This window comes from Brassica napus, chromosome C3 (genome assembly GCF_020379485.1).
Source record: "Brassica napus cultivar Da-Ae chromosome C3, Da-Ae, whole genome shotgun sequence".
NCBI lineage: Eukaryota > Viridiplantae > Streptophyta > Magnoliopsida > Brassicales > Brassicaceae > Brassica > Brassica napus.
Genome location: NC_063446.1, coordinates 22,429,377 through 22,454,332, shown reverse-complemented (window position 1 = coordinate 22,454,332; position 24,956 = coordinate 22,429,377). Strand labels below are relative to the sequence as shown.

Sequence of the window (24,956 nt, the reverse complement as noted above, 5' to 3'; positions counted from 1 at the left end):
ATTTATAATCAAAGGATCTTACAAACAGATTTTTATCACAAATAAATATTAAATAAATTAGGGCTTATTGGTTAGATAGCCAATTTTCGATACAAAATTAAAAATATAGCATATGATTTGACATTATTAGATTTCATAGCATTTTGTTTTTTTTCTTTCAGTTCTCTCCTTTCTTTAAGCCAGTTGCCGGTAATAACATCCAAAAAGCATATGTCATTTAAATAAAAAATAAATAAAAATGTTATTGGAATAGTGGTGGTTATAGCATCCATGTTGATTATGGTGATAGTATATAAATAGAATATACCATGCTAAATGGCATAATTTATGTTAATGAAATTATAAAATAATTTAAATATATTAATATACTATACATATCCAAAATTAATAAAATTAAACTCAACTTTAACCCAAATCTTTCAAAAACAAAACCAAAAAACACTAATCACTAAACCCTAGAAGAAAATATAAACCCTAACCCAAATATTTATGCACATAGTACATTAGTATCAAAATAGAATAGTAACAAACGAAATAGCATAGTACATAATATTAAGTAGTATCAAAATAGAATAGTAACAAACGAAATAACATGGTACACATTATTTAAATTTTTAAATATTTATGATTGCAGAGAGTGAGGTAGTGCTTACCCCAACATCAACCCAGACCTACAACAAACTAAATCTAAAACACTAATCACTAGACCCTAAAAAAAAATATAAACCAAGTATCAAAATATGCAGATCCAAATAAAATAGTAACAACGAAATAACATAGTACATATTGTTCAAGTAGAATTGTACAATCGACAACTTACAGTATATGCGAGTGGTGGTGGTTACGGCAGAAGAAATGGAGACTGGTATCAAGAAGATTGTGGTTGTTCTGAAAGATCTAATGGCAAAACGATAAAATCGAAAATTACAGATCTGGTTAATAACTAAAAGAAATGATGATGATAGAAAAAGAGGTGGTGATTAAAGACACAATAAATACAAAGCACAATGTAAAGTTGGTGATACCGTATCATAACGGTGACGGAGGGTAAGGCGGTGATGATGGAAGAAGAGTGGTGGTAGTTGATAATCAAAGAAGAAGAGGAAAAATGTATTTTTTTTCATTAACCGGTAACTAAGAAGGGTAATATAGTATATATTTTAAAAATAATAGAGGAACTTTTTTTTTTGTTAGATACTTAATTATGATATTTTTTGTGGCTATACAAGCCCAATTCCCCAAATTTAAACCTATATCAAATCTTGGATTTTTTTTTTTTTACCAAAAAAAAAATTCTCCATGTTAAAAAACATATTGCAGCCAAGCATCGGCCCATTAAAAATTTAAAGATAGTTAATTATGATATTTTTTTTGTAGCTATACAGTCCAATTTCCCAAATTTAAACCTTTTTTTTAACACCACCTCATGAGTAGTTTAATTAACCCTGCGACTTCGGTTTTTCAAAACCGAACCGAACCGTCAGTTTTTGGTTAACCAAAATTTTTAAAACCTATTGCAAAATTAACCGAATTGAATTTCGGTTCGGTTCGGTTCGGTTCGGTTATCGATTAATTTAAGTTTTCAAAATTATGTCCGAAAATAACCAATTTTTTTGGTTTTCAGTTAATTTTGGTCTAATTTTCCAAAAAAAATCGGCTATTTTCGGTTAAATTTGGTTATTCGGTTAAGTTCGGATATGTTTGGTTTTCGGTTAAATTTGGTTCGGTTTTTCAGTTATTTTCGGTTATTTTCGGGTTTTTTCGATTTTTTTTTTTTGAAAATCAAAAACCGAACCGAGCTGAAAACCGAAGTACTTTTCAAAATCGTATCGAACTAAACCGAATCCAAAACCGAAACCGAACCGAAAATTTTGGTTCGGCTCGGTTCGGAAAAAAGTCGCAGGGCTTTTAATGGTTGTTTTAAAACAAGTTACATATAATGAAACCTTCTGACTTACAAAGCAGGTTACCCGAAATCGGTTCAGACAGTTAACCTTACATGGACGGCGACAGAATCAACAGTTGTCCTACGAACCAAGCAATCTCCTGATCCCTCATAAAATCTCCTAACCGTGGCTTCGAATATCTTACGACGGTTGTTCCCGGCTCGGACCCGAAGACCCGGCCCAATCATCCCACTGATCCGGCTGGAAATGAACCTTTTCCGGTTCTGCTCCGGTCTGAAAGTCCTCGGCTACTTCATGATCCTTCTCGTCTTCGCCGTCGTCGCCGTTTCTTACTACGCCGTCGTGGTTAACACATGGTGGCCGATCTTAATCGAAAGCAGCCATGGAGCTCTCACAGCCCTCGCATGCCTAATCATCTCTCTCTTCCATTTCCTGGTAAATGTCAAAGTCTTAACCTTTAAGATCATTGGATTGCTATAAAGTGTTTAACTTTGGTACTTTGCAGCTGATGATGTTGTTGTGGAGCTACTTCACTGTGGTCTTTACGGATCCAGGTTCCGTTCCTGAGCACTTCAGAAGAGAGCTTGGGGGTGGTGAGAGTTTGGAAGCTGGTACTTCCACAGACCAACGAGCTTTTGGTTCTTTAGGTTACTGTCCGAAATGTCGGAATGTTAAGCCGCCTCGTTGCCATCACTGTTCTGTCTGTAAGGCCCAATCTGATTTGCTTATGTTCAATTTTCAAAAAAATCTCTAGGGGGTAGTTAGGCATTTATATGAGATTATCGATTAATGGGAACCCATTTTTTTAGCGCCTATACTGACTTTGTTTTTAAAAAAATTGTTTCGTTTAGGTCCGATTTGCCGACTAGGTAGCCGCTAGACTGATTGTTACAACACTGCTTATGTTAAATGTATGGGTGATAGTCTTAAATAAAGAAAGCTCTACTGGGTTTGCGTGTTATAAGAAATCTGATTTGCTTATGCTCAACGTTCAAGAAATCTCTAGGCGATAGTTAGGCATTTTATATGGGATTATCGATTAGGCGAACGTCTAGACCGATTTTTTAAGCGCATAGATTGATTTAAAAAAAAAAAAGAAGATCATTATAGAAATGAAGGTCCGATTTGCGTGGTAGTCTTATATAAAGAAAGCTTTGTGTGTTCTTATGCAGGTCAAAGATGTGTTCTGAAGATGGATCATCACTGTGTTTGGATTGTGAACTGTGTTGGAGCGCGCAATTACAAGTTTTTCCTTCTCTTTCTGGTAAAAAAAGGAAAAAAGACCTTTTCAATGTTTGGTAGATTACTATTCGATGTTGCTGAGTTCTTTATGGTTTTTATAGTTGTATACCTTTCTGGAGACAATGTTGGATGTTGTAGTATTGCTTCCTAGTTTCATCAAGTTCTTCAGCCAAGCTCTGAAGCATTCATCTTCTCCTGGGAAACTGGCCTCCCTCGTTCTGGCTTTCGGTGAGTGTGTAAAGGCATTTCTAGTGTTTAATAAGAAAGTGTTTATTTTTTCTCATTTTCCGTCTTTATTGTTTCTTACAGATTCTATATCCCCTTGATGCAGTTCTTAACTTAGCGTTCGTTCTCAGCCTTCTCTGTTTCGTAGTCATGCATCTCTCTCTTCTCTCAACCAATACTACTTCAGTTGAGGTAACTCTATACTGTCGGCTTCTAGAAAGGACACAAAGCTTGAATATATGATCTCTTGTCTAAAATCATCGCTTGTGTTTGTCAGGTTCATGAGAAAAACGGAGATGTTAGATGGAAGTATGACTTGGGAAAGAAGAAAAACTTCGAGCAGGTGATCTTCCTTTTGTTTTCATCATTCCTTAGAATCTTTAGTTAACTTGATAAAAAAAAACTCTTTTCTTGTGAAGGTTTTTGGGAAGAAGAAAGCGTTTTGGCTCCTCCCATTGTACTCTAAAGATGATCTCCATAGCATAACGTCACTTCAAGGCCTTGAGTTTCCAACTCGTTCTGACATCGATCCTTGAATTGAAACTACAATCAAACATGGTCGGAAACTTCTCAGCTGTCCCTAGTCCTGTGTAGATAACTCCCTTTTTTCCCAAAATGTATTCTGATTACATTGTTGTGATAATGAGTATTGATTTGATTCATTTGTAAGTTAAAGTTCTTCAACTGATCTATAATGAGAACAATTTGTACCAGCAAACAAAGGTCATGGGCTCATGGCATTGTGCAATCTCCACCAAACTCGGTTGGGTTCACTTTTTTAACAGATTCTATCCCCTTAACTGATGGGTGTGATTGAGAAGAGTGTTATTCAGAAGAGAGAGAAAAAGTCTCATAATTTAAGAGAGATAATATCATATAATTCAACTCTTAACCCCTCTCATCAATCTCCTTATGAAACCAATAAGGTCTAGATTTCACGTTTAGAGAGAGCTTCTTTTTATTTAAAGTTCTCAAAAGAAACATATTCCAATACTTCTGTCTACTTGCTTGCTTCTTGTTCTGTAGCTTTGGGCTGCGCTAGTAGGGACGGTACCTTCTGCCTCCTCGGTTACCATCATCATCATGGCTGCTTTCTCTCCCTGACCTTCCGCTTGAGCCGTTATTCCGGTCAACTCTTCTGGGTCGCGGCGGCGGTGGTGCCATCTGCATACCAGGCTGTTGCCTGCATCACATATAAACCCATATCGGTTTAGTCCAAAGAGAAGGATGAACCCATTATGGTTAAAAGAACATAATGACTTACAGAACATAGCCAACCCGGCCATCAGGAAGAAGCATTGGAACCATTTGCATCCCTGTTGGCATTGCTCCTCCCCCATACATCATTGGCTGCTCAATTCCAAAATTTAAAACCAAAGTTTACACAAAAAAAATTGCTGATAATGACTTCTTAAGAAGATAACAAAACAGGAAACATACAATATACCTGAGCAAAACTACCGGCAATACCCATAGCACCATAAGGAGGTGCAGCAAAACCACCAAACGTGGGAAGAGCAAATGGAGCAGGAGTAGCTGCAGCAGCACCATAAGCATAAGAAGAAGGTTCATGTTTCCTCTCAGCCTGGGGTTTAGCAAGCACTACTTCTAACTCTTGACCTGTAGTTTTGCAATTTTTGTGAGATAAGGTTCATGTTACTCAATAGCTGTCTTATGGATGAGTAATAAAAAATTTACCGTTGATTTCATATCTCTGGGAGTCGTTGACAGCCTTCAAAGCACTAGACCTTTCAGCATAGTGGACAAACCCAAAATCACGCTTTCCACCTTTTCCAGGAGGTGTGACGACTTTAGTCACTTCTCCATGTCTCTGAAAGAGCTCTTTAAGTTGCTCTGTTGAGGTATTCTCTGGAATATTCTTCACATAAAGAGCTTTCACCTGAGCACAAAGAGTGAGTGTCAAAGAAGTGCTAGAGAGACTAAACATTCTGTTTAAAGGTTTACCTGAGCAGCAGCGGCTGAAGTCTCAGGAGAGCTTTTTGGGTCAGCCCAAGTCACAGTTGGGGCGTTACCCTCAAGCTTAAAACTAGAGTCTATCATTTTCTGCCTTGAGTAATCAGCACATGGGTTGTTATAGTATAGAACAAATGCAAAACCGCGGTTAAGAGTTGAATTTGTTGGGTCCTACAGCCACCAAGAAGATAATTAGTAAGGGAATTAAGTAAAGATCATCGCTATGGAAAGTGAAATTGATCGAATCTCCTTACTTTTATGAGCTCAATATTCTCCACTCCAGGACCAACATCCTCTATGACTTTCCTAAACTCATCCTCATCCCAGCCTTTTGGGATGTTACCAATAAATAGTCTATTCTTAGTTTCAGAAAGGGAGCATCTTAAGGTCTTTCCCTGTACAAAAAAAAATAGAAATAGGTTAAACAGAAGTAGTCATAAGTATAGTGTAAACTAAGTGAAGCGGTTGAGCTTGCCTTAAACTCTTTACTGTGGAGCTTCTCAATGGCCTTTTGTGCAACGTCTTTGGTTTTGAAACCTACAAAGGCATAGCCTTTGCTCTCACCAGAGTCTCTATCTTTCATCAGTCTCACCTAATAAGAAGAAAAGTTAAAAGCCAGTCTGCTCATGTTAAATAGGACACAAAGATTGTTGTTCTTCCAACCTCAAAGATGTCGCCCATCGGTTCACATAGATCCCTTAGGTCTTCTTCTCCAACATTTCTTGGGAGGCCGCCAATGAAAACTTCAGAACCATGAGGAGGAAGTGAGAGAAGACGGGAATACTCTTCCTTTCCTTCTTCATCAATATGAGACGCTGACTTCTCTTCATCTTCTGCTGTCTCAATATCAATATCAATATTGTTGTCTTCATCTTCAGCCAACTCCTCCTGACCTTCTTCCCTATCCCCACCTTTTCTACCACCGTAACCATCCACATCAAGCTCTTCGGCATCTTGATTGTCATCATCGTCTTCTTCCTCTTCATACTCCTCTACATGTTCCTCCTCCTCCATCTCACTGGAGCTACCATCCTCGTAATCCACACGGTCATCAACATCTGGTGCGTCTGACATTGAGGTTTCTTGCAATTGATATCTGGTCATCCAATAACCATACTTAAAAACTATTAAGGAAGCTCAGGTGATCAAGAGTGTTTGATGTTAAGTGGTGATGGAAAAGAGATAGACCAGAACATAAGTCCATTGATGTTATCAAACAAGTGTTTAGTGAATGCAACAAAGATCAAAAACTTTGATTCCAAGTTTCCCTTAGAAGGCCAAATGTTACAAAGCAGTAAACTTTGTACCCGAAACACCCAATCAAAATCAAGATCGTGACTCACACATTTTCCCAGAAAACGAAAACCCATCAACGGAAACCAAATATAATCGAGACCCAGAAGCAAATTACTCACCAGATTAGCTCAGAATATTTAAGGAAAAATCTGAACTTTTTGTAATAGGGTCAGAAACTTTGTTTTTATTTAGGGAGGGAACAAGATCGAAGAATATGAGAGAGATCTATGAAACAACCAAAACATATGTATATGAAAAGATGAAATGGAGAATTTTCTCGGCATACCAGACTCGCTTTGTGTTTTGTGTTTTCGAATCGGATAATTCGAGAAATTTGTGTATTTCTGGGGATTTTGCTCCGACGATAACTGTTACCGAGCTCGTCGGCTGCATTTACTTCTATCGCCCGCTGGGGAAGAGACCCTTTCCTGAGAAAACGCTTTTCAGGCCCATTTAGTTTTATTGAGCCTGTAGCTTTTTAATTCACCATTAGGCCCATTTGAGATTACCTTCCGTGATTTGCCAGCCCTGCTGTTTTTCCCGGGGAGATGGAAACTGCGTGCTGTTTGTCATCTCCCACTTGATGTCAGACTGAGATTCAATTACTTAATTCAACATGCTCTGTTTTTTTGCTCAGGCTCATATTCAATTGATATTTATTTATTTTTTGGTCAGGCTGATCTTCATTTATTTTAATTCAACAAGGTCTCTTGTAAAACTCTTTATGATGTTCATTTATTTGTCTAAAATCATACACATATAATGTTGAGTAATATACATGTGCCAGCCTTTTATGTGCCTTGCCCCAGGGCGGCTGGTAATGATACTAAGAGCATGATTAACGGTAAACCTGTTTACGCGGTCTTTAATTTTTTATTTTTTTTTTTGATTTTTGTTTTGTCCTAAAAAGAAAAAAGTGAACCAATCGCGGACCGTTATGTGTCGGTGGGATCCGTAAACAGTGCAAAAACTGCTCCAAAATTGATCTTTATTTCGCAATTTTGGGGACCGTTTTAAAAAAAAAAATGAAATCCACACATTAATTTTCAGGAGAAACCAGTTTAGGAAATCGGCATATTCATGGCCTAATACAAATTGAAATGGTGTTTGATTTATGAATTTTTTACCCTTTAAGACACATTTCCACTTTTTATTTACACAATCAGACACATGTTGATGGAGACACACTTTCGGTGTGTCGACTGTCTCTTATACCCTTAATTTTGTTTTTCCTCGATATCCTTTCTTCCGTATCTAACTTTTCCTAACTAAAACAACAATTTGTCCGAGTGGGCACACATCTCAATTAAAAGTAAAATTAAATCCATCTTTTATCTCTCATATTTCGAGACAAAAATTGAAATCACTTTCGTAATTTCTGACGATCCCCTTTCATCTTCTACCCTCAAACCTTGTTCAGCTTCAAAAAACCATGGCGAAATCAAAGTCGAAGAAGAAAGAGAAAGAGAAGCTCAATAGTCAACTTTCTTCACCGCATATCGACATTGGAGGTTTGTATTTCGAATTCCTTAACTCTTTTTGACTTGTTGTAATTATTTATGTTGTAATTTCCCAATTGAATCAAATCTTTTAGATTTTGTGGACGGGAGAGATGACGAACAGATCCGAGCTCCGGTGTGGAGAGGACGATGCGACGGCGAGCAGGTCCGAGCTCCGTTGTGGAGAGGACGACGGGACGGCGAGCAGGTCCGAGCTCCGGTGTGGAGAGGACGCGACGAAGAGCTCAATTTTGATATTTACAGGTTCAAATATCAATTTCTTTCTTCGTATCAGAATGTCAATGGGGATGGTCTGTATATTTTATTAAGGAAAGATATGAGAAGTTGGTAAAAGCTATTGTTTTCAAATTAGTAATTGTTATGGTTTTGTTCACGAGGTTGTTCATCGTGTCTTGTTGACTTTGTAGTTTCTTAAAGTTTTAAGTTTTAAATTAGTAATCGTTTTGGTTCCGTTCATGAGGTTCTTTATGGTGTCTTGTTGACTTTGTAGATTCTGGTGAAATAGACTGCGCCCTTGATGGATTTGGAGTAATATTGCTTGCCCCCACTTGTATTTGTTGTAGTTTCATTATTCATCGAGTCTTTATTGTTTCCCATTGTTTGTTCATGGAACACATTTTTTTATGAATGATTTATTTATACTTGTCTTTATTGTTTCCCATTGTTCATGGAACTCAATTTTGATGAATGGTTTATTTATACTTATTGGTCGAGAATGCTTTCTTTCCGCCTTCTTACCTATTTAATCACTATAGATTTTCTTTAGTTCATGAGTTTGAAAAGCCTAATGATGAAACATCACTCAATCTGATGAATTCATGTCCTGCTGCTGTTTTAGAAGAGTATCCTAATATCATCTTTGCATATGGATACAGTTATTTTCACGGGTAATAGTTGTCCACAAAAAGAATTTTAGGAGATTATAACTTTTATATAAGAATTTTTCATGTTTTTCTCCATCCATCCATATCCACATCTTTTCTATTAACATTAGTTAACAAGGCTAGCATTTTTGATCTAGTATTACTTGTTTGGCATTTTAATTGATTGTTTGTATGTCGTGTCAATACTCCTTTGTGTTTGGTTACTAGTGGCTCTATTCACAGTTTAGTTGTTTCAATGTCTTGCAGGAGCTCGATCATACGCAAGTGAAGGACCTAAAGACTACAATCTACTTGGTAATGTGAAACCACGTTTCTCAAATCAACATTAATCCTTGTCCACATTTTCTTATATACATTAATTGTGTCCATGTCCACAGCTTACACCTACTTCTCCTGAACTTGATGTGACGAAACCCCAAGATATGGTTCGTCCTGGGAGTTTGAGTTTGTTAGTTGAAGCTTATGATCGATGCGTTCAAGTATGTGCTGAATATGCTAAAACTTTTTATCTTGGTTAGGATCTTCTTCTTCTTTCTTTGCTGAGTTTTATGTTCACAACATATATGTCCACATTTTATTTGTCCACAATTTTTGGTGTTAACAGAAATGCACACTGTTTCATTTCAGAGAAAGCACACTTACGAGATGAGAGCATCTTCCAGTACTCATGTTTCTACACTGGGCAGCTTCCAGAGTTCATATACATTTGCTAAACCTCATTCACGTGTACACAACTTTCTCATCCACGTTTTGTTCGACCGATAAAGTTTTTATCCATATGTTTTATGTCCACGTCCACGAAGACATATTCAATAACTTATACTTTGCAATATTTAATAAAATATTAAAATATAAAGTATATGGATATCAAAAAATATATAAAAATCATTTTATACATATATTACATTTGAATTTACATATTAGAAAACAAATAATAAGGAACATAATATGATGGGATATAAAAGATGATCTCCGAATGTTAGCAAAATAAAATAAAATAAAGATAATCTCTAATATGAATTTATACACAACTCTCTTATCAAACATTCCATAAGTCAACAAAATTCACATCCACATTTTTTATGTACACATGAAACCATTAACTAGTAAAATAAAATTCAAAAATATAATAAAATATTAAAACTATATATATATATATATGGATATTAAAATAAAAAGGAAAAAAAATTAGACATTTATACAGTTATTATATATTTATTTACATATTAGGAAATGAAATAATAATGAATTAAATATGATGGAGGTAAAAAAAAATACTACAACCCTCAGATTATCTTGTATACCCACCATCTAGGTTGCAATTTGTCACTTTTTCGTATACGTACTTTTTTTTCCTCACTAGATTACAAACTGACTTCCCATCGCTTAACTAAACAAAAGAAAATTAATTACACTATCTTATTTCATGTGGTTGGGCAAAGGATATTTTTGTACAAAAGCAGTCTGAGAAACCGCGAAAATGTGCCTCCAGCACAATGTGTGTTATAATGTCAAAAAAGATAAAAATGTGTCATAGAGAAATCGACTCTTGATTTATTTTGTTTTCTCTTATTTAAGAAGCATTTATCTTAGGTGGATGTGGAGTTGTGTGTTGTAAGTGTAACGTCGAAGACAAGACTGATAAGTGTAGGAATCATGTCACATGGGCTATGTTCTTCCAAGTTGCAAAGTTGCAGCTTTTCTTATGGTCATTTTCATAAATTAATATACACTTTTGCATTAAATTACAATGAAAATAGTAAGCTGGCCAGACATTGCTTTTAAGTTCAATAACTTAAAACATCATGTAAATGAAAAGTAGTTATGGGTTATAGATATCTAATTGCAATCATTTAAAATAAAACTTTAGAATACTGCTTTGCTGTCAAAAAAAAAAAAAAGAATACTGCTTACATGAAGACCAAAATTAGTAACAAGATTACATTTGCCAGGCCGACAAAAAAAAGGTGATTACATTTCCAATCTTCAATTAAAAACACACACAAAATCACACAAGTACACACCAATATCAGAGGTCATCAACACACACTAAAAAAGTCATCGTTCTTATCTTAGTCAAAATGAAATATTATTTATATATATCCGAAAAAAACTATTTAAGAAAAAACTATGACCGTTAGATTTTCCTTAAAACCTTAACCATCTTCTATCACTAGTAGAAGCAGGTGAGATCTCTCCACCACCACCAACAGACTCGGTATAGCAAGAAGAGTAGTTTGACTGTTGCTCCAATGCACCCAACTGTGAACCACCGATACTCTTCAGACTTGGACTCCTCAAACTCTGACTGTTGCTATCACCACAATACCCTCCTCCAACCTCCATTGGTGGCTGCGGTGGAACCGGATATGAAAGCCGTTTCCTAGCTGATCCGCCACGGTCTTTCTCAGGTGTCAAAGGTCTTTGCCTCGGCGCGCTCTGAGACCTTATTCTAGCCTTTGCTGATTCAGTGATGGCCATGTAGTTCGGCAATGTAGTGGTGGTGCAAACGCTATAGCCACTTCTTGCGGTAAAGCTATAGTTAGACCTCAAGCTAGGTGTGTTTGATGTGTAGCTGTAAGCAGACCGGTCATCTCTTTGAATGCGTGGACTCGCGGACCGGATTTGTATCGGTCTTGATTTAGCCGGAGACGGTGTAGCTGATGAGAAACTATGTTGATGGTTGTAATGGTGGCTGGTTCTTGATGGTGTGTCAGGACGTTGGCTACGGCTAGGACTAGCACCGGTTCTTGAATGAGCACGGGTTAAGTACGGTTGAGAAGTATCGATTTCAACTGTTTTGTAAACCGGTGGTCTTTGGTCCGTTGAAGCTCGTTTATCCCACGGTTTAGATGACATCCACCGGTCTAACCATTTTGGTCTCTCTTCTTCCTCTTCTCCTATAGATTGACTACCTCTCGTTCTCCTAATCTTCAAACCAAAAAGAAGAAGCAAAATTAGACACTAAACCGAATGTAAAACCGGTTTAGACCAGACTTAACTACCTGTTGAGAGAAAGCTTTTGATAAACTATTGTCTCGTCTTTCTTGCAACATTGCTTTTACTTCTTGAATCGTTTGTGGTCGGTCCTCCCAATCTTCAGCAATGCTACTTCCTTCTCTTGGCTATAACAACAACAAAAAAAACATCATTAGCTAACATGTCGGAAGCAATGATGTCTGAAACTTGCATTAGATCTCACCATTGATCTTCTGTCTGAAATGTCTTGAAGATAACGAGATTCAAGAACACTGTGAGTGTCACTGAAGGCAGACTTGCGAGTACCGTCGTGAGACAAGCGTTTCCGTTGGTCAAGGACACGAGACTGGACTCGGACCAGAGCTTGCATACATCGTAATGTCATCTTAGCTTGTTTCCTAACGTTGTGACCTCTCACTAGTGCTTGTAGCTTCACTAATCCTTTCAACGCTCTTAACGCTCTTCGTGCCTAAACCAAATATCATTTAATCGTTAATTACATATAATTAACGATATTTAATTAATTAATTGTAATTAGTAGAAAACTTGCTCACCAGATAACCTCTGAAACAAGTTTGGATGATAATAGCTGCATGGATTTCTCTCGCAGAGTAACTCCGGCTTGGTATATTTGGTAGCTCCGCCGTCGCCTGAGGAAGTTCCGATACGACGGAGACGGTGGTGGGCGGTGGGGGTGCGGCGTTTCTCTGTTCTGAAACAGAGGATGAAGCATTTGTGTTGATCGCCGCCGTTTCAACAGGTTTCGGAGCAGACCCGTCTTTTACAGCGCCGGTGGTCTTTGCCGGAGAGTCGTGATTCGTTGTTTTTCTGAATAACCACCGTCGCTTCTCTCTCTTCTGCAAAAAAAAAACAGAGCATTTGAATAAAAGTAAGAATCTCGTCCAGATTTGGAGAGACAGTGAAGAAACAAGACTCAATATTTCAGACGAACCTTGTCATCGTCTTCCTCAGCTTCATTACCGTGAGCATTGATGTTGTTGTTGTTGTTGTGTTCTTTCTTGGTCGGAGATCGGAAAGCTCGTTTAACAGCGGTGAGCCAGGAAGAAGACGAAGAGCCGCTCTTCTTCCCCATGAAGATTGGAGAACAAAGTCAACAACACATTGCAAGAATCTTGCTGTTTTCGGACATGAGAGGATGAGATGTGGTTTAGAATCTTGCGAAGATGAAGAGAGAAGGAGGAGAGTGGTGGGTGGATCTTGGGAAACAGAAATGTATCAATAAATTTGGAAGGTTGCTTAAGGAAGAGTTCTGACTCTGACCACCTCTTTAACTGCGACCATGACAGCGATGACTCTTTCTCTTCATTTATTACTCTCCACTTCATTTATTTTTTTCTATTCTTTTTATATTTTTCACCAAACTAATTATATCACATCATCATGTACATCTCTGATTGTATTTGTCATAAATTTGTTAAGAGTTTTATCAATAGCAAAATAAAACAAATAATTAGCTCAGTGATAAAAAATTATCTAATAGACTAGTACTATTCTCCTTCTGTTCTCAGATTTTTTTGTTTTTTGTTTTTAAGACTTAGTTAATCTGGTCGACATTTTAAAAATAGTTTTAAAATAAAAGTTTCTAGCCAAGAAAAAAAAATATTTTTATCATGTTTTTATTAGTTAACAATAACAAATTGTACTTTTATCAAATAATAAATTCTAATTTTAATCATTAAGATACTTATTGTGTTTTTGACATTTTTATATTTTTATACAAATAAAAATGATTAAAATGTATTTTTGTATCGGTTACACTTATTTAATCAATAATACGTAAACATGATTAAATTTGTTTATAAGATCGATGTATCCCGTAATTAATGTTAAATTTGAAATATATACAAATTGCATGAAAGTTTTAAATAACATTTTTTTATGTAAGAAAGAAAAAAAAAATGTTCAAATGACATAAGGAGAAAATAAAATATGTATTTATAATCAAATTTTACTTTACTTTAATAGGTGGCAAAACATAAAAACAACTATGAATATAAAAGAGATTATTACTTGTTTTTTTTTAAATTACTATTACAGTATTACTTGACTTTTCGTAACCTTAACTTACTAATTCTCTATTGGTTTACATTTCTTTACAATGAACTGACAAAGAGAAGATATGGAAGATTGACAAAGATCGGCAAAGAAACGAAAGACCCTTCCTTCTGTCACGGTTGCATCAAGCAAGTGAGGGCTGTTGGTTTTAAGTGAGGGCTGTTGGTTTCACCATCTTTCACCTTGGTCCAGATGATCCATTTGTATGATCTATTTAAATGATCCATTTAGATTTTTAGGACTTTTTATTTGTCCATCCAGATGGTTCATCTAAATGAATCATCTAAATAAATTTTATGTTTGTTTCTTTATTTTTATTTCCATCCAAATGAGTTTAGTAAACAAATTATCAAAATACCATTGTCTTGATTTAATCATATGTTAAAATTTACTACAATAATAACTTCTAATAAACAAAAAAATTGATAAGCATGTATTTGAAAAAAAAAACTTTAGAGTTTCAAACTAAAAGACTAGTAATAATAAACTGCAGAAAACGATTTTTTCGGTTTTGACGGAAAACGAGATTTTTCGGTTTTGACGGAAAAACAAGATTTTTCGATTTTGGCGGAAAAATACAATTTTTGGTTTTGGCGAGAAAAGACATTTTGTGGTTTTGGCGGGAAAACAAAATTTTTTCGGTTTAAGCGGAAAAACGCGTTTTTGGGTTTTGGCGGGAAAACAAGATTTTTCGGTTTTGGCGTGAAAATACAATTTTCGGTTTTGGCGAGAAAACATGTTATGTGGTTTTGGTGGAAAAACGTGTTTTCCGGTTTTGGCGGGAAAACGAGATTTTCGGTTTTGGCAAGAAAACACGTTTTTCAGTTTTGGCGGGAAAGCAAGATTTTTCAGTTTTGGCACGAAAACAACAATTTTTGGTTTTAGCGAGAAAACATGTTATGTGGTTTTGGTGGGAAAACGCATTTTTGCGGTTTTGGCGGGAAAACGAGATTTTCGGTTTTGGCGGGAAAACACGTTTTTCGGTTTTGGCGGGAAAACAAGATTTTTTGGTTTTGGCACGAAAACGACAATTTTTGGTTTTGTCGAGAAAACATGTTATGTGGTTTTGGTGGGAAAATGCGTTTTTGCGGTTTTGGCGGGAAAACGAGATTTTCGGTTTTGGCGGGAAAACATGTTTTTTGGTTTTTGAGGAAAAACAAGATTTTTCGGTTTTGGCAGGAAAACTACAATTTTTGGTTTTAGTGAGAAAACATGTTATGTGGTTTTGGTGGGAAAACATGTTTTTGCGGTTTTGGCGGGAAAACGAGATTTTCGGTTTTGGCTGAAAAACACGTTTTTCAGTTTTGGCGGGAAAACAAGATTTTTCGGTTTTTTGGTAGGAAAACGAATTTTTTTTTATTTTGGCGAGAAAACATGTTTTACGATTTTGGCGGGAAAACGTGTTTTTCCGTTTTTTGCGTGAAAACGCATTTTTGTAGTTTTGGCATGAAAACATGTTTTTCGGGTTTCGCGGAAAATGCGTTTTGGCGGGAAAATATGTTTTTTTGGGTTTCGCAGAAAATGCGTTTTGGCGGGAAAATATGTTTTGCGGTTTTCACGAGAATCAGTTTTGGCGGGAAATGCATTTTGATGAGAAAGCGCATTTTTGGTTTTGACGGGAAAAGGCGTTCCGGCGGGAAAACACGTTTTGTGGTTTTGGCGGGAAAACGTGTTTTTGTGTTTTGGCGGGAACGTGTTTTGGCGGAAAAATGCGTTTTGGCGTGAAAACACGTTTTTGTGATTTTGGCATGAAAATACGTTTTTGGTTTTGGCGTGAAATGCATTTTGATGAGAAAACACATTTTCGGTTTTGGCGGGAAAAGGTGTTCCGGCGGGAAAAGGCGTTCCGGCGGGAAAACACGTTTTGTGGTTTTGGCGGAAAAACGTGTTTTGTGTTTTGGTGGAAAAATGCGTTTTGGCGTGAAAACATGTTTTTGCGGGAAAACACGTTTTTGCAATTTTGTGCGGAAATGCATTTTTAGGGTTTTGGCGTGAAAAATTCGATTTTAGGTTTTCGCGGAAAAATGCGTTTTTGTGGTTTTGTCAGTTTTCATGTGTGACAAAATGATATTATGTTTATATTTGTAATTTGTGTATTACATCAGGGGCATAATAGACATTATACCATATTGAATGAACCATCTCCATCCAAATTGTCCAAATTGGATCAGCTGAATGGACTTTAAAATTAAGCCTAAATTTCCATCCATCCGGATGAGTTGCACTTTTAGTGTCTAAACGAATAAAACTCTCATTTCCATTTAGATGGCTCATCCGGATGGAGAAACGAAGATGCCCTTACATGTCGCTTGTATGCAACATCATCGAAAAAATTCTACTTACAATGTTACTCTTTTTGATATGCGTTTAAAATTGTGTACAAGAAGGAATTGGTAACAACTGCAGATTCATCTATGATTAACAAATGTAACTAATAAACTCATTATAAAAATGGTTATGTTGAAGATGAGATCAATTTTTTTATTTCTTATTGGGCAAATCTCCAAAATAGCACATTTCTAAGTTTATATCACAAAAATAGCACTCAAAAACTAAAATGACCAAAATAGCACCTTTTTAAGTTTATCCTTTGAAAATTTTAATTTTTTTTATTTTTCAAAATTTGAAATCTTATCCCCAAAACCTCATTTCTCAACTCTAAACCCTAAACCCTAAACTCTAAACCCTAAAATCTAAACCCTAAACCCTAAAATCTAAACCCTAAACCCTAAACTCTAAACCCTAAATCCTAAACCCTAAATCCTAAACCCTAAATCCTAAACCCCACCCTTTAACTCTAAACCCTAAGTTTGTGACTTTTGATAAAACATTAAGTGCTATTTTTGTGACTTTTGACCTTGAGTGCTAGTTTGGAAACATAAACTTGATTTAGTGCTATTTTTGTCTTTTTCTCTTTCTTATTTCTTATTTCTTATTTCTTATATCCTAAAAACTAGACAAAATAAAAATCTATATTATCTCTCCCACTACTTCATGATCTCAAAATCTCTGAACCGTTGGCCTTTCTCTTTATAAGACTTGACTCACGAGTCATGTTGCTATAGATTCTTCTCAACATGCAATCACTTCATTTAATCTTTCTATGAGAATTTTATGAGTTTTTTATTTCTAACAAGACAGATGAATGACTTCTAGCGATTGTATCAACACTGTCAAGAATAAAGTTCTATATGTCTGGGTTGACATGGTCTCTGGCCAAACGGCAGCACAACAATACTCTTCGAAAACGTCTTTTCAACGTTGGCGGATGAAAGTTAAAATCCAGGTTAGTGAGACTAAATAGTAAAATAAGTCTAAACTCTTTAATATTCAAATCATTATTTATGTCATGTTGCTCGAAAGTTTAGTAAAGAGTAACATACACATTGGTTTTTATTTTTCTTATATAATATCACCTAATTTTGTAGACTAAATATACAACCAGAAATGAAGAAGGATACAGAGAAGAACTAAAAACTACAACAGATAACGTTAGTTATTCTACAAAAAATATAGTCAACATTTTTTTTTACAAGAGCCTAAAATTCATATCTAATACTCATATTTATTTTACCTTTATATTTTGGGTCTATACTGAAGTGTCGTAAAATATAAACTAAACGGTAAATTTTTATTCTTAAGTTTATCACTAAGTCTATTGAAATAACATTTCTTTTTGTTGTAAGTTTTACATATTATATTTTAAAAATATGTGTACATACGACAATGCCCGTGCTATGCACGGGAGAGTATACTAGTATGAAACCTAAATCTCTAGTTCCATCCTTTCTTCTCAGTCTAGATCACCACATGAACAACTTCACGTTCTTCAAATGCTCAATATATGTCCACATTTCACGTAAGAGAGCATTGAGCGGAGCTTCAGTTCCTCATTCGGATCCGGACCTTCTCTTTCCACGGTTAATTTGGTGAATATGAAAACTAATTGTTGCTACATCCTTTATTTTAACGAGATCTAGGGCTAAATACTGCCCTTAATTTTTATTTTTTTTCCAACAAACACCATATATTAAGTTATATTAAGTCGGTTGTAACGGGTTCCTGGGAAACTGCATTTACCGGCAGGTCGTAACTTACATGCAAGCCCGTCTCAATAGTAAATTGGGCCATGAGCTGAAGAAAAATTAAGGTTTTTTTTTTTTTTTGAAAAAAGATTCTTTTCCTTAAGTAAATTTTTTTTTTAAAAAATTGGACCCTATCTGGGCTTAAATTTTTTTAAAGATTGTAATGGGTCATGGGCAAATGTGGTTTCAGCACATGCACAGAGCTGGACCTGCTTACGTGGAAGAAAATATTCCCATGTGCCTGAATTGCAAAAATCCTTTTGCAAGGTGATCCACACAAACATTTTGGGATCTAGAATTAAACATTACAAAAATAACGTCAAAATGATCCCTAAGATCATGGAAATGCTGCATTTCTGATCTAAAGGCAGGCCAGTCCAGGGGATCATCCACCATCATGATAAGATCCGCACAGTCCGTTTCAAACTTCACTGAAAATATATTTCGGTCACTTAGGCATGACATAGCCCACAACAGCCCATCAAGCTCCGCGCGGAGGGCCGACAAACTTCTTCTACAACCCATTTCACTATGCATATTACCATATCATCCCAAAGGTACCACCCGAGACCACTATGTTGTTCATGACCGACCCACGAGGCATCAATATGGCAGATAGGGACACAGTGCTCCAAGGGGGATGGAAGGTGGATTGGCACTTCTAAGGGTTACGCTTCTTCCTGCGATTCTACTTCCTCTTCGACTTCTTTCTGGTTTGCAATCCTCCAGCTTTCCTCTTCTAGAGTCGCCAACTGAAAAGTGTCTATCGGGATCTCTCTTTACAATTAAATACTTTATTATTTTTCGTCTTCCAAATGTACTATAAAATCCAAGGATAATTGTTTCGAAAAGGTTTTGGAAAACCCAAAAGCTTTGTCTTCCAAAAAAGGAAATACATATTTTGATATATGGATGTACTCAGGAAGAAACCTGGAATGGTACTGTCATAATTTTTGAATTAAAATGTTTAAATTATAGATTTTCATAAATAAGAAACACAAAGATGGTCAGAATGCACAAGCCTAAGAAGAAGACAACACAACCGTTCTAGTTCTGGAAAGTCTCTCTTGTATTATTGACATGAATAGCTACAAAAATCTACCAACCCCTAAAGTCTTTAATCGTAATAATTACTAGGCCCATGTTACATACAGTATACAAAGTCTTTCAAATTGGAGTACGAAGTTATGAAGTCATGGAACATTATACAAATTGGCTCTTAACTCATATCTATAACGAAGATGATCAAATATTACCACCAGAAGGTTCTCAGGTCATCAAGACTCAAGAGGAAGATATGGAAACTTAAAATTCTTCCAAAACTTCAACATTTTTTTATGGAAAGTGGTTTAAGGGGCGTTGGCAGTAGCGGCAGTAGCTACCAGATTGTGCTCTAGAGGTATTAAAATTGATTCTATCTGTCAACGTTGTTAAGAAACAATAAATCCCTTATATATTATTTGAAAACCATTATAACATTTTATCTTTTTTGTTTGAACACATTACAACATTTTATCTATTATATGTGAATGCTTCTCAAAGTCTTTAGGGAAATATGTTGCTTCATCTAGACATATATTATACTTTTTATTAAACTAACCATAAATTAATATATTTAAATTATTTCCTTAAATAAAATCTATGGAATTACCAAATGTGATTAAAATATGTATGATAACTAATGATTTTCAACAATAGAGATTTGATAAAACTTGTGTATCCTTATTATTTTTGTTTAATTTTATATTTTTAAAAATAAATTAAACAATCACATTACTCATATAATAAGAATTTAGTTTTTTTTTCGTTTATGTTATATTTCGAAATTTAAAAACAAAAATAAATTATTAAAAGTCTTAAAAATTCCACATAAAAAATTTGTGATCAATAGTTTAATATTTTTTATTATAATAAAAATGATTATAAAACCATAAGAGTAGGAAGTCTCACGTAAAAGATATTCATATTAAAATATATATTTAATAACATTTATGTTAAACTATATACCACATAAGAAATACATAATTTTTTTAATTAAAAATTGCATTGAGTAAGTATTGGGAACATATATTTTAATTTTGAACTTTGCATTAATTTTTTTCAAAATGATTTAAATAGTTAAAACTATTAAAATTTCTACATTTAAAATTATGTTATCAATGATTTAAAATTATGTTATCAATGATTTAAAATGTTTGTTATAAAAAATATACAAATGATCTTAAAACAATATGAATTGGAAGCCTCAATTAATATATTTTTATATTAAATATATAATATATATCTATATTAATATTATTTTAATTTAATTATATACCACATAAAATAGTTAAAGTTGATTGTTTTAATTTATGTAACACTGATTGTAAATAAGCAAAAGTGATTGTTTTGATTTATGTGCTCGCACTAATTTAACTATATACGTAATAGTTACTGATTTCTCAATTATTTAATATATATATATATATCATTTTTTAATATGAAAAAGAACGTAAAAAATACATTATATATAATGTTCATTCCGCTCAAGGCCCGGATTTTATGCTAGTCATATATTGTTTATCTGTCCATATGCAGAAGGGGTGTGGCGTTGTGCTAATAATCCATCGATTTCAAATTTTAATGATAATTTGGAAGATAAATTTTCTTTTCTTTTTTTGACTAACTTTGGAAGATAATTTATTGATTCTGTTTCAGTTGATGGAGGATTTCAAGGAAGATCGTTGGTGTTTGTTGCCATTTTGGATTCTTTGGATATTGTGGAAATCAAGGAATGAGTTCATGTTTTCTGAAAGAAACACTCAACCAATAGAGGAAGCGAGGAGAGCAATTGAAGCTAGTGATGAATGGTTTACTAACTACAGAGAAAATAATTTCAATATTTCCAGAAGCATTAGAAGTTCTGCTTGGGAACCGCCGTTTCAAGGTTGGGTGAAACGTAATTTCGATAGTAGCTTCCACAGGGACAGAGAGGATTCGGGAATTGGATGGATAGTTAGAGATCATGAAGGCAATTACATACTGTCAGGATCGGCTAAGGTAACAGGTGCACAAACAATTTTACAAGCTGAAGCTATGTCTTTTTTATCTGCTTTACAACTGGTGTGGATTAAAGGATGGCGTAATGTCTGGTTTGAAGGTGATAAACATGGAACTCACACGTATCATTAATGCTCAAGATCAAAGTATCGAGTTGGGGAATTTACTGTTTGATATCAGACATCGGATGCAGAAGCTACCGGAATGTTCTTTGGGACAAGTCAATAGGGAGAAGACTTTAGAATAAAAAAAAAAGTCAACTAGTTGATACTGACCTTCTAGAGGAAAATTTCAAACGATGCAAACATTATTTTTTAGATTGATATTAAATCTTATGATAGGTAAGACTATTTTTCTTTTAGTAAACAACAACATGTGCCAAAATACTTTGGGGGAGAACGGGAAGTAATGCACTCTAGATAATTTGGATCTTCTGAAGGCGGCACGCACGCGTTCTTGCAGTCGTCATTCTTCTTACAAATTGCTACGGGTGGTACTGGGTATCTATAGTTACACTCACCTGAAAAGGTTATTTAAAAATAAACCAGGGCACTTTATTATACCATTCAATTACGAATAATTAGAAAAGGATAATATTACCAGTTGATTGAGAAAACAGAAGAGAAAAAGCTAGGATCAAAGAAGCAAATTGAATCTTCTGTGCCGACATTGTTATCTTTCTATCTCTTTTCCTTATCTTTCTATCTCTTTTCCTTTTCTGGAGATGTTTTATTTTGGGTTGAGAGAAAATGATCACCTTCCTTTTAAATACTTAGACCAGCTCTATTGGTGAGCTTTTAAAGAAGTTCTTAAAATTAAAGAAAAATGAAAAAGTAATTAATATTAGTAAGAAAGCGTAGAAAAGTTCTTAATTAGAGCATTTAAGGACTGGTTCTAAACATCAAACGACAGATGTTACACTATCATTGTTTCAATTGGTTTTAAAAAATTAATGTGTAACTAAATTATTATAATAACATTATTTTTTTGTTTTAGAAATTTTTAGAGGTTTTAACTGATGGAGCTGCTCTTAGAGCATCTCCAAAGGAGGTATGTAACTGAACATTTCTGCAAAAAATTAATATATAAAATAAAAAAGTAAGTGAGAGAAAGAGAGAGAATTTTTTTGCATGCAATTTTTAGCAATCAGTTCTAAATTTATTTGCCATGTGTCTATCTCATCTCATTTTACTCTTGTTTTTAAAATTTAAAAAATATCAGTAACAAATTATATTAAAATAATAATAAATTGTGTTACAAATACTTAAAATAGAGTTGTAACCGTTGGGCATTCTCTTAATAAATTGGTACATATATACGTTACTAATTAGTTTCTTTAACAAAGAAAGAAAATAATTACATATATCCTAAAGAATCCAATTGCAATAATGAGTATAAATCTTGCATTAATTAAATTCTCAGCAAAAACAAATTCCAAACTTAGAGTTCTGGTCAGACAAAGAAAAATACATACGTTACTAACTAGTTTATTTAGCAAAGAAAGAAAATATTTACATATATAACCTAAAGAATCCGGCCAATTACAATAATGTGTGTACATTAATTAAATTCTCAGCCAAAACAAATTCCAAAATTTAGAGTTCTGGTCAAACAAAGAAAAACCAAACTAAAAGTCGGTAGGAGATAATTTTGTGTAGATATAATACTAAAATTAAACCATTCTGTTAGTTATTTACAAAACTAGCATATATTTTTACCAAAATACAAGATATCAAACAATAAATCCTATTAATTACAAGTTTTGGTCAACCGTGATCCTTGTCCAAATTAATCTGTTGCACCAACCAAATTTATACATCTGAAGGGTGAAACTGAACCTCTCTATTCCTTATCGCATTGGCCGTATTTCCATCAAAGGTGCAAAATCTGGTAGGCGGCTAGGGCTTATTGCTTGCCAATGGAATCTATTTAGCCAAATACATTGTGAAAAGAGTATATATCTAAAAGGAGGATGACTTAGTACTGAAATAAGCGGGTGTTCAGAGGAAACTTTCTTCATACGAACTGTTTGATGTGTATTGTCTCTTAAGACAGAAAAGTACATGAGATGGAGAAGGACAAACTTGCCTAAATCATGGAGATTCAAGTATAAGCTCGAGGCTATTAACGCGAGATGAGAAATAGAAACTAAAGAACTTTTTTTTTTTTTGAAAGAATATTAAATTTATTCAAATCAAAAAGGTTTTTGTACAAACTAATGCAGCTTTAGTCTAAGCTTGTGTGATTCTTTTGAAACAAATAATTTGTCAAATTGAAACCATCTAGTCTCTAGATGAAAACCAAGCCACCATCTCTTTGTTGAATGCTGTCCCGGCTCATCCCTGGAGTGAACTAATGCGGTTTCTTGTCTGCTTGTCGATGAACTTGATAAGAAGGCTCGGAGGTCTCTGTACCGTGCCGTGTCTTCTACCATTTCTCTCAAGCCAAATAGTGTGGACTGAAACTTGAAACACATATCTTAGCAGGAACATTGTTATCCATGAGACAATGTGCGTCGAGATAAGATCAACAACTTGATCCCATATGTGGGAGTAGTGCTGTCCCAGAAGCTTCCTTGTGAGGTTCCTCCAAATAGTCTCCGTGAAGGTGCAGCTAAAAAATAGGTGGTTTTTTGATTCAACCGCAGCGTTGCAAAGGATACACTGAGCATTAGCTTGAGAGTTCCATTGCAGCAGCCTATCTCCTGTTGCCAGACGATTGTGTACTGCAATCCAAGACATAACAGAGTACTTTGGGGTTGATCCGGCAAACCAGAGACTCTTATACCATTGAACCTTTGACTGATGCACTCGAGTAGAGTTCCAAGTTTGGTGTGTATCAAAACAAGGTCGAAACACATCGCCTGATCCTCTCCACTTAACCACATCGTCTTCATCCGTGAGCCCCTGAGCTCTCAACCTCAGTATCTCCTTGTCAATGGTGATCAAGTGTTCTGCTCTGTAATGGCGGCTTCTGTAGTGTTGAATAACAAACTCCACGGTGGCGTTGAGGTTAATCCCAAGCGCAATGCAACCTTTCATTTGTGTGAGATCCATTATCCTCCCCAAGGGGGACCACTCATCGAACCAGAAAGAAGTAGTGGCGCCACTTCTTATTTCGATTTTTACATAAGATCTGGCCAGAGTTCTATACTTCAGCAGCTTCTTTCAAATCCAAGAACCAAGAGAGCTAGTGTCGCTGATGCTCCAAAAGGATCCTTTTCTTATCAAATATCTCTTAACCCATTTTACCCATAGAGTAGACTGCGACAGTATACGCCAGATGAGTTTTAGACAGCACACCTTATTTTTTTCTAACAATGATCGTAACCCCAGTCTTCCTTCCTCTTTCAGTGTACAAACTTTGTCCCAAGATATCTTGGCCTTGGTGGTACTCATTGCTGGGCCAAACCATAAGAAAGATGAACAGAGTTGATCAATCTCTTTTATACATTGCTTCGGGAGCCTATAAACCGACATCCAAAAATTGGTTATACTGTGGCTCACAGAGTTAATAAGTTGTAGGCGACCCGCTAAGGATAGTTGCCGTGCCGTCCAAGATGTTATTCGTTTCTTGACTCTGTTTATCAGAGGAGAATAGTCGCTTGATGTCATCCGCTTTGTGAGGAGAGGAACCCCCAGACACCGAACCGGAAGGGTTCCAACCTCAAATGGAAACTGCGCCAAGATAGCCTCTCTATCTTCACATACACCAGCCAAAAACAGAGTG

The 24,956-nt window shown here is 35.2% G+C and overlaps 4 protein-coding genes and 1 long non-coding RNA gene across 6 annotated transcripts; 2 read left to right on the top strand and 3 right to left on the bottom strand.

Moving 5' to 3' along the window:
* The first annotated feature begins 1,960 nt into the window (after positions 1-1,960).
* Positions 1,961-4,092, top strand: LOC111212472 (probable protein S-acyltransferase 12). Its single transcript, XM_022714024.2, has 7 exons — positions 1,961-2,342; positions 2,413-2,611; positions 3,080-3,171; positions 3,251-3,377; positions 3,481-3,566; positions 3,652-3,717; positions 3,794-4,092. Exons 1-7 carry the CDS (start codon positions 2,154-2,156, stop codon positions 3,908-3,910), a joined length of 876 nt encoding a protein of 291 aa, XP_022569745.1. The 5' UTR covers positions 1,961-2,153; the 3' UTR covers positions 3,911-4,092.
* Positions 4,093-4,202: 110 nt separating this feature from the next.
* On the bottom strand, positions 4,203-7,108 carry LOC111212471 (heterogeneous nuclear ribonucleoprotein Q-like). Of its 2 annotated transcripts, none has more exons than XM_022714022.2 (9): positions 6,931-7,108; positions 6,012-6,444; positions 5,824-5,940; positions 5,603-5,743; positions 5,340-5,519; positions 5,073-5,274; positions 4,822-4,994; positions 4,639-4,724; positions 4,203-4,557 (listed from the first exon to the last, which is right to left on the bottom strand). In XM_022714022.2, the coding sequence occupies exons 2-9, from the start codon at positions 6,420-6,422 to the stop codon at positions 4,413-4,415; spliced, it is 1,455 nt and encodes a 484-aa protein (XP_022569743.1). In that variant the 5' UTR covers positions 6,423-6,444; positions 6,931-7,108; the 3' UTR covers positions 4,203-4,412. The 2 variants fall into 2 exon arrangements, with proteins under 2 accessions (XP_022569743.1, XP_022569744.1); XM_022714023.2 differs by lacking the exon at positions 6,931-7,108 and adding an exon at positions 6,764-6,826.
* Positions 7,109-10,958: 3,850 nt separating this feature from the next.
* Positions 10,959-13,409, bottom strand: LOC106452380 (protein IQ-DOMAIN 17-like). The gene is made up of 5 exons (XM_013894477.3): positions 12,980-13,409; positions 12,582-12,884; positions 12,251-12,496; positions 12,054-12,173; positions 10,959-11,979 (listed from the first exon to the last, which is right to left on the bottom strand). The coding sequence occupies exons 1-5, from the start codon at positions 13,118-13,120 to the stop codon at positions 11,197-11,199; spliced, it is 1,593 nt and encodes a 530-aa protein (XP_013749931.2). The 5' UTR covers positions 13,121-13,409; the 3' UTR covers positions 10,959-11,196.
* Positions 13,410-20,888: 7,479 nt separating this feature from the next.
* Positions 20,889-21,474, top strand: LOC106384150. Its single transcript, XM_013824161.1, has 2 exons — positions 20,889-21,227; positions 21,304-21,474. The coding sequence occupies exons 1-2, from the start codon at positions 20,889-20,891 to the stop codon at positions 21,472-21,474; spliced, it is 510 nt and encodes a 169-aa protein (XP_013679615.1).
* Positions 21,475-21,516: 42 nt separating this feature from the next.
* LOC106386451 lies at positions 21,517-22,311 on the bottom strand. Its single transcript, XR_001277514.3, has 2 exons — positions 21,828-22,311; positions 21,517-21,747 (listed from the first exon to the last, which is right to left on the bottom strand). It is a non-coding gene; the product is annotated as an uncharacterized LOC106386451 (long non-coding RNA).
* Positions 22,312-24,956: the final 2,645 nt, after the last annotated feature.

Coding starts and splice junctions, on each gene's coding strand:
- LOC111212472 (XM_022714024.2), top strand. CDS start 2,154: ATGAACCTTTTCCGGTTCTGCTCCGGTCTGAAAGTCCTCGGCTACTTC. Junction 3,172..3,250: donor AGTTTTTCCTTCTCTTTCTG/GTAAAAAAAGGA, acceptor TGGTTTTTATAG/TTGTATACCTTTCTGGAGAC. Junction 3,718..3,793: donor AGAAGAAAAACTTCGAGCAG/GTGATCTTCCTT, acceptor TTTCTTGTGAAG/GTTTTTGGGAAGAAGAAAGC.
- LOC111212471 (XM_022714022.2), bottom strand. CDS start 6,422: ATGTCAGACGCACCAGATGTTGATGACCGTGTGGATTACGAGGATGGT. Junction 5,275..5,339: donor CTTCAGCCGCTGCTGCTCAG/GTAAACCTTTAA, acceptor CTTTGTGCTCAG/GTGAAAGCTCTTTATGTGAA. Junction 4,725..4,821: donor TTGCCGGTAGTTTTGCTCAG/GTATATTGTATG, acceptor GGAATTGAGCAG/CCAATGATGTATGGGGGAGG.
- LOC106452380 (XM_013894477.3), bottom strand. CDS start 13,120: ATGGGGAAGAAGAGCGGCTCTTCGTCTTCTTCCTGGCTCACCGCTGTT. Junction 12,885..12,979: donor CTGAGGAAGACGATGACAAG/GTTCGTCTGAAA, acceptor TTTTTTTTGCAG/AAGAGAGAGAAGCGACGGTG. Junction 12,497..12,581: donor CTTGTTTCAGAGGTTATCTG/GTGAGCAAGTTT, acceptor TATTTGGTTTAG/GCACGAAGAGCGTTAAGAGC.
- LOC106384150 (XM_013824161.1), top strand. CDS start 20,889: ATGGAGGATTTCAAGGAAGATCGTTGGTGTTTGTTGCCATTTTGGATT. Junction 21,228..21,303: donor TACTGTCAGGATCGGCTAAG/GTAACAGGTGCA, acceptor TGTGGATTAAAG/GATGGCGTAATGTCTGGTTT.